Source organism: Argopecten irradians, chromosome 8 (genome assembly GCF_041381155.1).
Source record: "Argopecten irradians isolate NY chromosome 8, Ai_NY, whole genome shotgun sequence".
In the NCBI taxonomy this organism is placed as follows: Eukaryota; Metazoa; Mollusca; class Bivalvia; order Pectinida; family Pectinidae; genus Argopecten; species Argopecten irradians.
This window is the reverse complement of record NC_091141.1, coordinates 13,763,843-13,776,644: the sequence shown is the minus strand read 5'-3', so window position 1 is coordinate 13,776,644 and position 12,802 is coordinate 13,763,843. Positions and strand designations below refer to the sequence as shown.

The following is a 12,802-nucleotide window of genomic DNA, read 5'->3' as shown; positions in this document are numbered from 1 at the left end:
AATAAGGTCAAAGTTCAATGAATAAAAGTATTACATAAAATTATTTATCTTTTCCTTTCTTCAATTAAAATATTATAGGACAGACTTACCCCAGGGATCCTTAGCGATAATCTCTCCATCAGCCGTGAGCGGCTCACTGACACCCTGTTCATTAACTGCCTTTACTCTGAACTGGTAACGATGACCAGGTTTGAGGTCGGCGACATCAATCTCCAGATCCTCTGTAGTACAGACCTCTTCCCAGGAGTCCTTCTCAGCGTCCTTCATCTCCACAATGTAATGTTTGATAGGACAGCCACCGTCCTCCTTAGGATGATCCCAAAGGAGAGCACAGCGGTCACTATACACGTCAACGACATCAAGGGGACCCTGGGGTCTGCCGGGTACATCTGTTCAGGTACGGTATACATCGTCAGGTAAGTAATTATTCACAATATTTATATCATTTTGATATTCTTATTAAGATAGGGACAATTATGTATAGATGGGCAGATATGTATGCAGGTCAACATAAATCTAAAAAGGTAATTAGTAAACAAAAAGGTAAATTTTTCTCTACAAATATCAAATCCACGAATACAAAAAATACAATTATCTACAGAAGTATGTATCCATAGAAACAAGCATAACAATGACATTGAACCATATGATAAGGGATCAGAAACTCTCGGATCAAGACTTACCAAGGACTCTGACATTGATAGGTATGACCTCAGTTCCAACCTCATTGGTAAGAGTGAGTTCATACTCTCCAGTGTCTCCACGCTGAGCATTAGGGATGTTCAGTTTGGCGACCTTGTCATCAGTCTCAATGTCAGTATCAGCCTCGCTAAGACCTGTACCATCCTTCTTCCAGGAGGCAAACGGCTTTGGTGTACCTGTAATCATGTTGGGAAGTACATGACATTGTGTGGACGATGTGGTATCTAATGAATCCCTTAATTGTACAACACTTCAGAGCATGGGACAGATATTAAAGCTATGAGATATGTACAAACTATGTTTCAAAAGAATTTAAACTGTTCCACTCCAATTTTACTTACAATGAATTTTATACTAATTCAATGCTAGATCTAAAATAACTTTAGGACATATACAGTAAATCAACAGATTCATGTCATCAGGAATAACACAATAAAATTACTCTTGTTCATAGCTTAATTCACCTACCAATAAAAGGAATAGCCATGGCAATAGTTTCTCCCTTCTTCACCACAATCTCCTCAGGTATAAATGCAGGATCAACCTTTGGTGGTTTAGGCACTAGCAACAAAATAAATATTTCCATTTAAATTTATTACAACAAAGATGTAACAACAAAGATACATACCGTTGACTTTTTCTCAATTTGTTCTACTTTTCATTTTCATAATTGTAATTGGATCTTTAACCATGCTATTGTAATAAATGAACTAACTTGCTTTGCACTGAAAAAATGTCATTTATATATATCAAACAATCTTTACCTAAAATTATCTGTCCTTTCAAGATAAAAAAAATACTCACGCTCTTCCACTGTGACGTTACAGCGGCATGGACGCTCACCAACCTGGCAGGTGTACTGTCCACTATCTTCTTGTTTCAGATTTTTGATAACCATCTTATTCTGTTCTCCCTTCTTGGTAATCTCAACTCTCCTGTTGTTGTGGGATATTAAAGTACAATTATGGAAGTGTATATTCTAGGCACAAAAGGCATTTCTAATGCAGGTAAAAGAGAATATTATATAGAAGTAACGTCTATGTTGAGAAAAAACTATCCTAGTTATACGGAATACAAGTATCTGATATCAGGCTATATCAGTTCCAAAGTGAAGCAATTCTGTAATGGGAGATAATTTACTTTTGAATGTTTGTGCATATAAAAAGCTAGATGAGGTGATTGTAAGGTGGAAGTAAAACTGAACTCCAGATATAGACTTACGGATCATCCTTGTCGATGGGCTTGCCGTTGAGCAGCCACTGTACCGGTTGGTTGTGAGGATTGGAGGCTTTACACTCCAACACCAGCGTTCCCTTCTCCTTCTCTTTCTTATCTTCAAGCTTCTTAAAGAACTTGATGTCGGCTGCACACAAACATTGTGACATATCAGAAAAGCATTATCATAAAGCTCATCAATACATTCATTTCTATTAAAATATGAATATCATCAAAAGGGAAATTATCTTGGAAAGTAATTTAAAAACTGTTTTAGAAAGTGTGTATACACAAATGAGTTTTAACTGAAGTTATGTTTATTGTTCTGTCACAAGAAAGGACACAAGAAGAAATAAAGGATCAAGATTTTTTTGTACGTACGTTCAATAAAGAGCTCTCCAGTTGTTTCCTTGTTCAGTACTTTACAGGTGTACTTTCCTCCATCCTTCATGCTACAATTTTTAATCACCAGACGGCGCTTCATTCCATCCTTAATGATCTCATATTTGCCTCCAGATGGAAGTTCCTGTTTGTATATAAAACATAATTATGTATTCTGTAAAACAAACTATTCCTAACACATGCAACTATCTTCTCACAACAAGACAGTGATCTAAACTTATCATAATCAGCATTTACCTAAATGATTAAAGTAACTGAATGATGATTATATTTTGTTCTTTTGGACTTTAGTTGTGAATTCTTAATGAACACATGTAAGACTAATTGTAAGCAGAAGTTTTGGTACTTATATATTGCTGCTGTTACTGACCTTGTCTGATTTTCCTTTGTACCATTTGACCTCTGCTTCTGGGTCACTGACGTCACATTCAAAGTAGCATTTCTCTCTCTCCATAGCCTCAATGTCATCCAACTTCTTCATAAATTCCCATTCAGGTTCTGAGCAAGGTCAAAGGTTATAATCAGTAGTGATCATTGTATGGTCAAAGGTTAAAATAATCCTTTCCTAATACAGATCAATATCTAAGAAAAACTTATTCATAGTATCAATGATGCTTACAATAATATCAAGACTTCTATTCAAATTTATACTGAAGCCATCAAGTTAAAATAATTATTTTACATTAACATATATTTTTTATAACATTAAATACAACAGCATAAAGGAACAAATGTGTGAGTTTATATCAGCATGTATGCGCAAGATATTCTTAGGCTTGTATTATAAGTTGCAGCATTGTCTTAAAGGTACATGTATGCTAAAATACTATTGATATTCTTTTTAATTCTCCTTTAGTGTCAAACCACATGATACTACATATATACGCTTTAATTTCAATTTTGAAAAAAACATATATTAAATCAAAGTTTACTAAAAAATATGAATTAAATTTTTCTACAGTTTTACTGTTAAATCACCTAACATTTCTATATCATGCAACCAATGAGGTACAGCTACTAATATTGACCAATCATATCTGTTCTACCAGCTACGACTGACCCATCACATTTGCTTTAACAAAGAGCTTTGTTAAACAAATGTCCAGAGAAAGTGTCTGGGATATGTCCTACACAGCGCAGTAAAGGAGAGCACCCCAGGATGGGAAACCATTGGCATAGGGGTTCAATATATAGATATGCAGCGCAAGAATCAACTAAATGTCTGAAAATGAAAATAAAAGTCTCCTAATAAGAAAACTTAAGCTTACATATGGCATGCATATATGCGGTCGGACTCGCACACTGCGAAAGTAAGTCTGACATTCAGTTAATGACTAGATTGTTGGCATCAACACCGACTATCGCTAGGCAGAGTTCTAAGTTAGTGCTATCGCTGCTCCCTTTCCCTCCTATTAACACTTCTAAAAGAAAATTTTGGGGTTTGTTTGCGACAAAACATATCTGCAATTCAAATGACAAGTTTAGTTATATTCATATTCATCAAAATTTCATTACATGTACATGATAGTAATCCTTCTTTCAAAATTTACAATGAAGAACACATTACAAAATATTTGCTTATTTATGAAATGTTGTTTAGAAATACTAAATTTTCTGCTGTATGTTAGTCTACCTGTGACGGCTAGTTTACAGGAGGTAGAAGCAGAGCCGCAAGTACATGTGTACTCAGCTTCATCGTCGGAGTTGGCATTGATGATTTTCAGCATACACCTGTTCTCACGGCGCTGGATCTCCATTTTACCAGGGGTGTACTGAAAGGGTTAAAAAAAAATAAGATAGAAATAATAAACAAACAAAATCATTTTAGCACATTAAGTAATGACATATATTTACTGGAAGAATACAGTACATGGTAGCAGAGTCAAAGGGACCAATGAAAGCAAAGTTTGTAATAAACATATATTACAAACACCTTATCAGAGGTTGTGACGATGAATTTGTTGTAAGTGCATGTGTTAAGAGTTTGTAATGATGAATTTATTGTAAGTATGTTTGCTGTAAAAGTGTTCTGAAATGTTTAAAATGTGTGAAATATTTGCCCATTACACAATCTTCAAATTTCAGTGAAATATTTTTTCTAATCTATTTAATGAAAGATTCTCAAGCTTTGATACTTTTATTGTCTTTTTGTTATTGCTATTGAAACAAATGTAATCATTGATAAATGCACTGAAATATTTTGGTGTACTTAACTTCAGTACATTTGAATTAAATATTGGTATTGTATATCACTTCCATTATTGTAATTTTATTTTATTTATTTAATACCAAATAGTTGACAAAATGCTAAAAAAACGTTTACAACTGAAATATTGACTGTGTCAAAATAACACCAAAACAAATTTACCACTAATAATATCATTATTTAGGGTAACTTGTATTAATCCATTATAATTTCTTTTGAAAACGCAAATATACTCATAGCAAAATCAACACTTATATATGACTAGGATATTGTGTGGGTTTAAATACTAGCGTCAGTGGAATTGTTGTATCACTTGCATTGAAATACATTTAAAGTTAACATGTCTATATATAGATATGATTTACATTATTATGTTTAGTGAATTAATTATGCTAGTGAAATTTTAGATGATTGATTCCAGCCCTTCACTTTCAATCTATTCAGGATATTCTTTCAGGTAGAAATTTCTATTGATCAAATACACAGCGAGAACATATATATCCCTACCAATGATAGGTTTATACAATCAATGAAGTAATTGCTAGTAGGAATATACGTCAGATCATTTCAATAGCTATACACATATGAATGCAAGTTCAATTCAAAATAATAAATACTGCTGACAGCTTGGGCATGACCTCTGGTTAGTATGCAGTGAATACAAAATACCCTGTTTACAGCGTATAAACTTTTCTTTTGCATATTCCATGGTACATTAGGTAATGATTAATGTAAGTATGATTATCATAATAAACTGTGTACAGTGTTCATGTAACATTAACATTAATGGATTGATGTTAATTCATACAGTAAATGATGACAAAGTAATATCTCTCCCATTTAATACTGTGAACACGTATCAACACTAAATAAATAATTACAGTAGTCACGATAAGTAAAGGTGTGTCCATATAATTTTAATCTAAATGAAATAACAAAATTCTAACTGGAAAATATTTTACTAAAGTGAAACCTGAAGATAATATCCAGTGAATTTATTGAAATAAAATATTTATGGATTCAGCTACATATCACAGGGTTTTCAGTGGTATATCATTGTCAAGTTCCAAGATAGAGTTAAAAAGGAGCCGTCTAGGGTTGACGTATAAAGGACAGTATAGAAAATAGTGTTCACGATCTTCGATTTGACATATTACAGAGTTACCTCCCTTAAAGATATTATCAATTATGACGTCATTGGTTCGTGATGTTAGGATCACAAACACATGACGTCACAATCAATATCTAAATGTATTAGCAAGGGCAGATAACTCTGTAATATACAAATTCAGAATAATAACTGAGGTTTTCAAACTTATTTTAGTGTAAAATTTCAAAATTATGTGGCTACATACGATTTTCAATTTAGTTTGAAATTTTTCAATTGAGGAATACATTATCCATATTATCAGGTGTAAAAAGCTATAACGTGCGACCTCCACTGTGAGTCCTCTATCCATAGGATTCAGGTATTCTATAATGAGTTTACACAGAACCCCTGGGAGATAAGAGCCAATATAAGTAGTGTGTGGGTTATTAATGGAAAATCTATGTACTGTGGGGTGTATTTATCACTGAGGACACGTTGATTGAAATGTTTACTATTTACATTTCTAGAGCAGAAGAAATTTAGTGTACATTATATTAATACCCATTCTCCTGACATTTGTGACTAATTGATCACCATCAACATTTCAAGAGCAGTAGAAATTTGGTGCATGATTTATATATATTACAAACACATGTAACTGCAGCCTGTGTTGATTTTACTCTCCAGTTTAACATATTCTATTTGTAATGATCGGCTTCTTTGCCTGTTGCTAAACTACCTTAATTTTGTATTAATGTAGATTAAAAAAAATCTGACAAATTCAATTATCATTTCTAGTCAGCTTGAATTCAATTACATGCAATTATGGTCTGTTTTACAAACTTTTCAGAAACGTTTTGAGCTGTACAGTAGCAAGGTTTATAAGAGAATCGACGCCAAGGTTAATACACACCGATACACCAACCAACTATAGCCATTTATTTACGGGTGTATATATTAGATACAGCACTTTAAATTCACTCCGAGTTATGACAGTATAGTCCACGCTCACCATGGATCTAACACAGAACCGGAGAAGAATTCCTAAATGGAACAATGTACCTAGATATATCATTACAGAGAGAAGGATAAAAGATTTAAATGAAGAAATATCTTAATTTATAGTACAGTGGCTTCTGTGTATATCTCACTGTATAATTTCATGTATTGATTTCGGTCAAATTTTATCTAGGATGGTTGTGTTTTGAAGGATGATTTCATTTGTATCTCAAACAATATTGTTTGACTCCTGGATACCATCTTGTTCTAAGTCAATAAGGTTTTGACGGAGTCATTTCTGAAGTAACATTGTGTGTCACTGGAGGTGTTCAATGCTGTGACAATTCTGCTACCTGGACTTACCAAAAGTCAAAGAGAGATGGATGTTAATGCTAAATTAATTTTGTAAATAATGATGCAAGCTGTCATGTGTGTTTGAGTGGCTGATCCTCGTACAATGGAGCGAGCACACGATAAAGGAACATTTCCTCCCCTCAATAATAATCTAACAGCCTACGGAATGGTAAGCTTTTTATACAATCTTCATTGTAAATGATATGTATAGGTACAGTCATACTGAACTGATTTATTTACTCAATTTGCCTTTTTTTTAGCAAAACCTGTCTTCAAAGGATATGCATACTGCCTTGAAGTAAGTGGTTTTTATAACTCCTTGAATGCCCCTTTCAGATACATTTGATGCAATGGTCTTAAACTGAAACTTAGGTTTTTGGTTGGGTTTTATTTTTATTTTTTATTTTGTGTTTTAATTATGTGCTATTAACAGCTATAGTCAAATAAGTACATGCCAAGTTTTTATGATGGCAGAACATTAGAGTTCCCAAAGAAAAACTATCACCCTACATGTTCCTATCAATAAGTTTTATAGAATTGATGGAACAAACTATAGCAGAGGACAAATACCAAGTATGCATTAACAATTCAGCCATTGTGTAATTTATTACGGATAAGTATAAAATCACAGAGAAGAACCTGGAGAGAGGAAAGCCACTTACACTGCCAATAGCATTATTTCGGCTATTATTATAGAATGGATAACAGGGTGTTATTGATTCAAGAAAAATCAATTTTGGCAAACAAAGATAAACCAATTTTGTTGTTTATCACTCGAATACATATTCATCCCGCGGGATTGAGATATTCCTGTAGAGCACATCCAAATAACACAGGACTGGTTTGGCATGGATTACTGATCACCCCCATAACATCACAACAGTTATGAATAACCAACATATTTCTCAGCCATATAGATACAGATATGTAAACCTACATGGGGTGCCACCTTTGTATTCCGTTTTGTGACAGACTAAAATAATATCTTTAAGAAATATGATTCTTAGTTATGACAATGTAAGGTTAGGTGTAATGTTACGCCTTGTGTCATGGTGAACAGACACGTTAATACAGTTCAATAGACAACTGGCCAGGTGTATATGTATATAAGTACACCTGGCATTTAACTTTAATGGTCTTAGTGGAATCTGTGCCAGTGTCTATATTTATAAGTACATTGTATGAGGCAATAGAGGGTTCTTGAGAGAAAGATGGGGTGGTTTGATGAATTTAACATCCTACAGTTAGGGTCATTTAAAGACATTCCAGGATTAGGAGGTAGTGGTAACCCAAAAAATATCAAAATGACCAGCGGTCAGTACCTGGCAACTCCTCGAAATGTAATTCAAGCTTGCAACCAAGATATTCAGAGCATGTGAAAATATGTCGGGACATCTTAACTAACCAACCACCACTGTCCCTTGGGTACAAGAATGAGAGACACTCTGTGTACTTTATTTGCTAAGGAATAGACATTGTAAAGCATGAGAGGTTGTAAGGATGTACTATATATTTTCAATTTTCCACTTCAGTTTCCGAGGCCTACACATGACATGGCTAAACAAAGAGAACACCATGACTACTTCCTGCAGCCATTCCAGGAGAATGACGAGTACGACTCAGAATCTTATTCCGATGACAGTTTTGATGACAACATACTCTACCCCATACTGAGTGTCCCTGGAACAAATGGACAAAGCATAGGAGTCTGGTCCTACCTGAAGTTTGAAAGCATTGCCATATTCTCGCCAAGTTCAGGTGACACCATGCAGAAAATTGTAAAGTATGCCGAGCAGAATTTATCGTACCAGCGCGACCAACATAAGTTAATGATGCTGGCTCCTGGTCAGTTGTCGCCGATAGACATTAAAACGGTGTACAGTGTGCGACCTGGATCGGTCATCATGATCCTTCCAGAGTCTTATGCTTTTGTTACAGTGGACATCGGTCAGTTAAACGCAAGCTTTACTCTCACTGTGGACCTTACAATGACAGTTTACAAAATAAAATCTTTAGTGAAAAAGATGAAAGGAATTCCGATAGATCGTCAGGAGATTCTGTACCGTGACAAAGCTCTGGAGAATTACCACAGACTACTAGAGTACCGCGTCACCAACAAGTGTACATTATATGTGATGATACAGGCCCATTTTGACCTACTGATCAACATCGAGACATTCTGGGGGAAAACCTACAGATTCTATGTCGACCCCTGCTGTACAGGGACAGACGTCATATACACAGTGTTCAATCGCACATTCAGTCGTGGTAGACCGGAGGATGCTGGGATACATGAACTTTACGTACCCATCCATGCCTTGGTTCTACAATACAGAAATAGTTTTGTAAACTCAGACTACTGTCTTGCGTACCTTGGCATTCCCACAGGGGATACTCTAACCCTAACAACAGTTGGTCATCGCAGCAACCTGAATCTCCAGTCTATTTCCGTGGTAACCGAATCAGGTGAAAGATACGGAATTACAGTTTCAAAGTACGACAGGTGGTCCATCCTTGCATTTATGCTTCATGGACTTACAAACGTACCAGTTGACCTCATACGACTCTACAAAGACAGTCAAAGGATGGAGCTTTCTTCCGTGATTGGGGATCTCCCAAATAACACCATCGTCATGATGAACATTGTTTTGACACATATGGACAGTGATCTAGTCTTTGGTGTACCCCTAAGAGTTAACCTTGGCCATGGTATTATTGAGAACATTCGCGTCACCCCAAACAAAACAATAAAATCTGTGAAGAAGAAGCTTGAGCGACTGGGCGTGCCTAATGCCACACAGTATGAGCTTGTGACAGGCAACAAGAAACTTGTGAATAAAGCATTGGTCCAAAATGTTGTACTGGATGTTAAGTCCCCACTTCTTCTCCAACTTGACACATTTCCTGTATTTGCTCATACTGCTGATGGGATTATATACAAAACTAATGCCAACGTTCGACAAACTATTGGAGAATTCAAAAAGAAAATCCAGGAAAAATCCTCACATTCAATGTCATCTTGTCGCATTATAATGGCAGGAGAGGAACTGTCTGGAAAAGACACTAGTAACTTATACGAGGCTGGAGTCAACGTCAAATCATCATTGTTTATCAAAACAAATCATAGCACACATTGCTTCTTTATCGTCGGTAACAACTGGATGGTAAAGGTGCGAGTTCCTGTACGACCAACGTCAGACGACATTCGTCAGAGCATCTGGGAAACCAAGAAAGTGCCTGAGAGCAGTATGAACTGTATACTAACACTTCTACATTGGTTCTTCATGCCACGCATGTCAGGCAAAAACTTTGTTCCAGTGCAGCGTCGTATTAAGAAAAGAATGCCTGTAGCTAAAGAGTCATTGATTCCAATGACAGAGAGTGAACTAGCAATAGAAACTGATTACATGCTCGAGAAAAGAAAGGAAAGGTTCCATCCTGTGGTTCTGTCTGCAGCACATTCTGTACATTCAAAGGAAGGCGAGGTCACCTCTAGGTCGTTAAACAACAATGCTTTTGCAAGCACTCTCATTCAGACCCATGTCCGTCCTCAGTTTGAGCCAACACAGTTTCTAGATCACAAAGACCACAATTCTACACAGGGAGACAAAGGAAAACCGCACACAAATTACCGCAAAGACAATGGCCTTGGTGTTATCCCGAGGTTAAAGAATCCACCATGGGTCGGAGACCTTCAACGTAAAAACAAAGCCAACCGTCTCAACCTGTCTGATTTTGACAATGCACCAGAATTCATGTTTAGCAATTCAAAAAAGAAGAAGCCTCAATTTGAGGCACGGAGTGTTCCAGAACGTCTTCCAGGAATTTTGCAGTGTGACCCAAACAGACATAACCATCCTCATCGCTTTAAGGGTTCACGCTCTCACCACAACCCACATACACATCGTAAGGCTGGGTCCGACGGCGACGCGGGTGAAAGAGTCTTCCTTACAAAGCCATTCAAACTTGTGGACCTTAGTCCAAAACGCAAAAGGCGAGTGTAATAATGAATCTAAACGCTCTAGGCCAGGCAAATGTAAAAGTGAACATTGTTCTAATAGGAGAGTGTATTAATGCACCCCAACCCTACAGGCAAGTGTAAAAGTGAACCTTAAGCTTGTTTTAACAGGAGAATGTATTAATGCACCCCAACCCTACAGGCAAGTGTAAAAGTGAACCTTAAGCTTGTTTTAACAGGAGAATGTATTAATGAACCCAAACCCTACAGGCAAGTGTAAAAGTGAACCTTGTTTTAACAGGAGAGTGTATTAATGAACCCAAACCCTACAGGCAAGTGTAAAAGTGAACCTTGTTTTAACAGGAGAGTGTATTAATGAACCCAAACCCTACAGGCAAGTGTAAAAGTGAACCTTGTTTTAACAGGAGAGTGTATTAATGAACCCCAACCCTACAGGCAAGTGTAAAAGTGAACCTTGTTTTAACAGGAGAGTGTATTAATGAACCCCAACCCTACAGGCAAGTCTAAAAGTGAACCTTGTTCTAAAAGGAGTGTATTAATGAGCCTGAACCCTACAGGCAAGTGTAAAAGTGAACCTTGTTTCAATAGGAGAGTGTAATAGTGAACCTGCAGCCTATTGGCAAGTGAACAGTGAATCTTACTCAAACAGACAAGTGGACAAGTGAAATCATGAAGGCTGTGGATAGCAAATATCAAACACGAACAGTCAATGTATCATTGCTGACTTTAACAGTGTGGCATATACATGTAGGACTCCAAATTAATGTCAAAAAGTTTTAAATGAACTTTTAAGTATACTCTTACATACTTGTTTTAGTGCAGTCAATTTTTAGTGCAAATGCGACAAAACGTTAATTATGATTTAACATCGCAATTTAGTGGTCCAATACTGAAAAATTTAGCACTGTACATGAATTAGTGCTTCAAAGACAGCATGAAAAGCTTTAAAATAAAACTATCGCTAAAACAAGTACATTTACAGTATTCAGAATAAAAAGAGCAGCTTTAAAGTCTTTAATTCCTTCATCATATACATAAATTCTAACATGTATATCAGTCTTGTATAACACCTCCACTAGATGTGTATTGGTGTGTATTGTGTATGATGTGAATACCACGTATGATAATTATCAGTTAATGTTAACACCTTGTCAGAGCGAGCTATACCCGACACACGGTCATTGTTGGTAATCCTATAGATTATATGATACCTTGCTATCTGTACCTGATCTCAAATCTATTTAAATGTCGGTATACAAAGAACTAATTATAGTGGTATTGTTTTTTATTAACCTAATAATTCATATGTGATGGCAAACTTATTTTGTATGATAATGGTGTCATCAACATTCCGTCTTTACATGTTAAAGAGTTATCTCCCTTGCAGTTAGGTGTTGATTGCAACGTAACTACTTAGTGAAGAAAAATGATGTGATTTTTTCTGAAATATATCACGTTAAATTCATAAAAACAAGACCTTACAATCAGTACCTACCCACAAGGGTAGATAACTGCAATATGCAAGTACAGAATAACATAGAGTATCTGCGGGGACACATGCACCGCATGAATACTGCAATTTATGCTTGAGAAAAAGCATCAATTCACAAGGGAGATAATTTCTTTCGACAGCAAGGGAGTAACCTTTGTTTATTGGTTATTATGTGGATTTTTGTTAATATGTTTACAGGGGTGTACTTAATAAAATTACATCTAATAATTTTATGTCTTCTGTTATCAAGATAATTCATAGTATCGTTGAAGGCTGCAGTGTTTTTCAGTGTCTCCAAATTACCTCAGAGTATCATATACTTAAAATTCTATCAAGTTAAAATAAAATCAAGCTTTTTACTTA

At 35.7% G+C, this 12,802-nt stretch overlaps 2 protein-coding genes across 18 annotated transcripts in view; one reads left to right on the top strand and one right to left on the bottom strand.

Annotated features, from left to right (window-relative positions):
* LOC138329432 (twitchin-like) overlaps positions 1-12,802 on the bottom strand; it is a 145,294-nt gene that overhangs the window by 45,261 nt on the left and 87,231 nt on the right. For all 17 annotated transcript variants that reach the window (XM_069276443.1, XM_069276432.1, XM_069276428.1 and 14 more), the window contains 8 exons: positions 3,953-4,091; positions 2,690-2,817; positions 2,299-2,443; positions 1,924-2,065; positions 1,507-1,637; positions 1,171-1,263; positions 684-878; positions 90-389 (listed from right to left, as the gene is read on the bottom strand). In XM_069276443.1, the coding sequence (XP_069132544.1) occupies positions 90-389; positions 684-878; positions 1,171-1,263; positions 1,507-1,637; positions 1,924-2,065; positions 2,299-2,443; positions 2,690-2,817; positions 3,953-4,091 (1,273 nt within the window). The remainder of the gene's footprint in view (positions 1-89; positions 390-683; positions 879-1,170; positions 1,264-1,506; positions 1,638-1,923; positions 2,066-2,298; positions 2,444-2,689; positions 2,818-3,952; positions 4,092-12,802) is intronic.
* LOC138329434 (polyubiquitin-C-like) lies at positions 6,541-12,802 on the top strand. Its single transcript, XM_069276447.1, has 2 exons — positions 6,541-7,137; positions 8,501-12,802. Exons 1-2 carry the CDS (start codon positions 7,072-7,074, stop codon positions 10,970-10,972), a joined length of 2,538 nt encoding a protein of 845 aa, XP_069132548.1. The 5' UTR covers positions 6,541-7,071; the 3' UTR covers positions 10,973-12,802.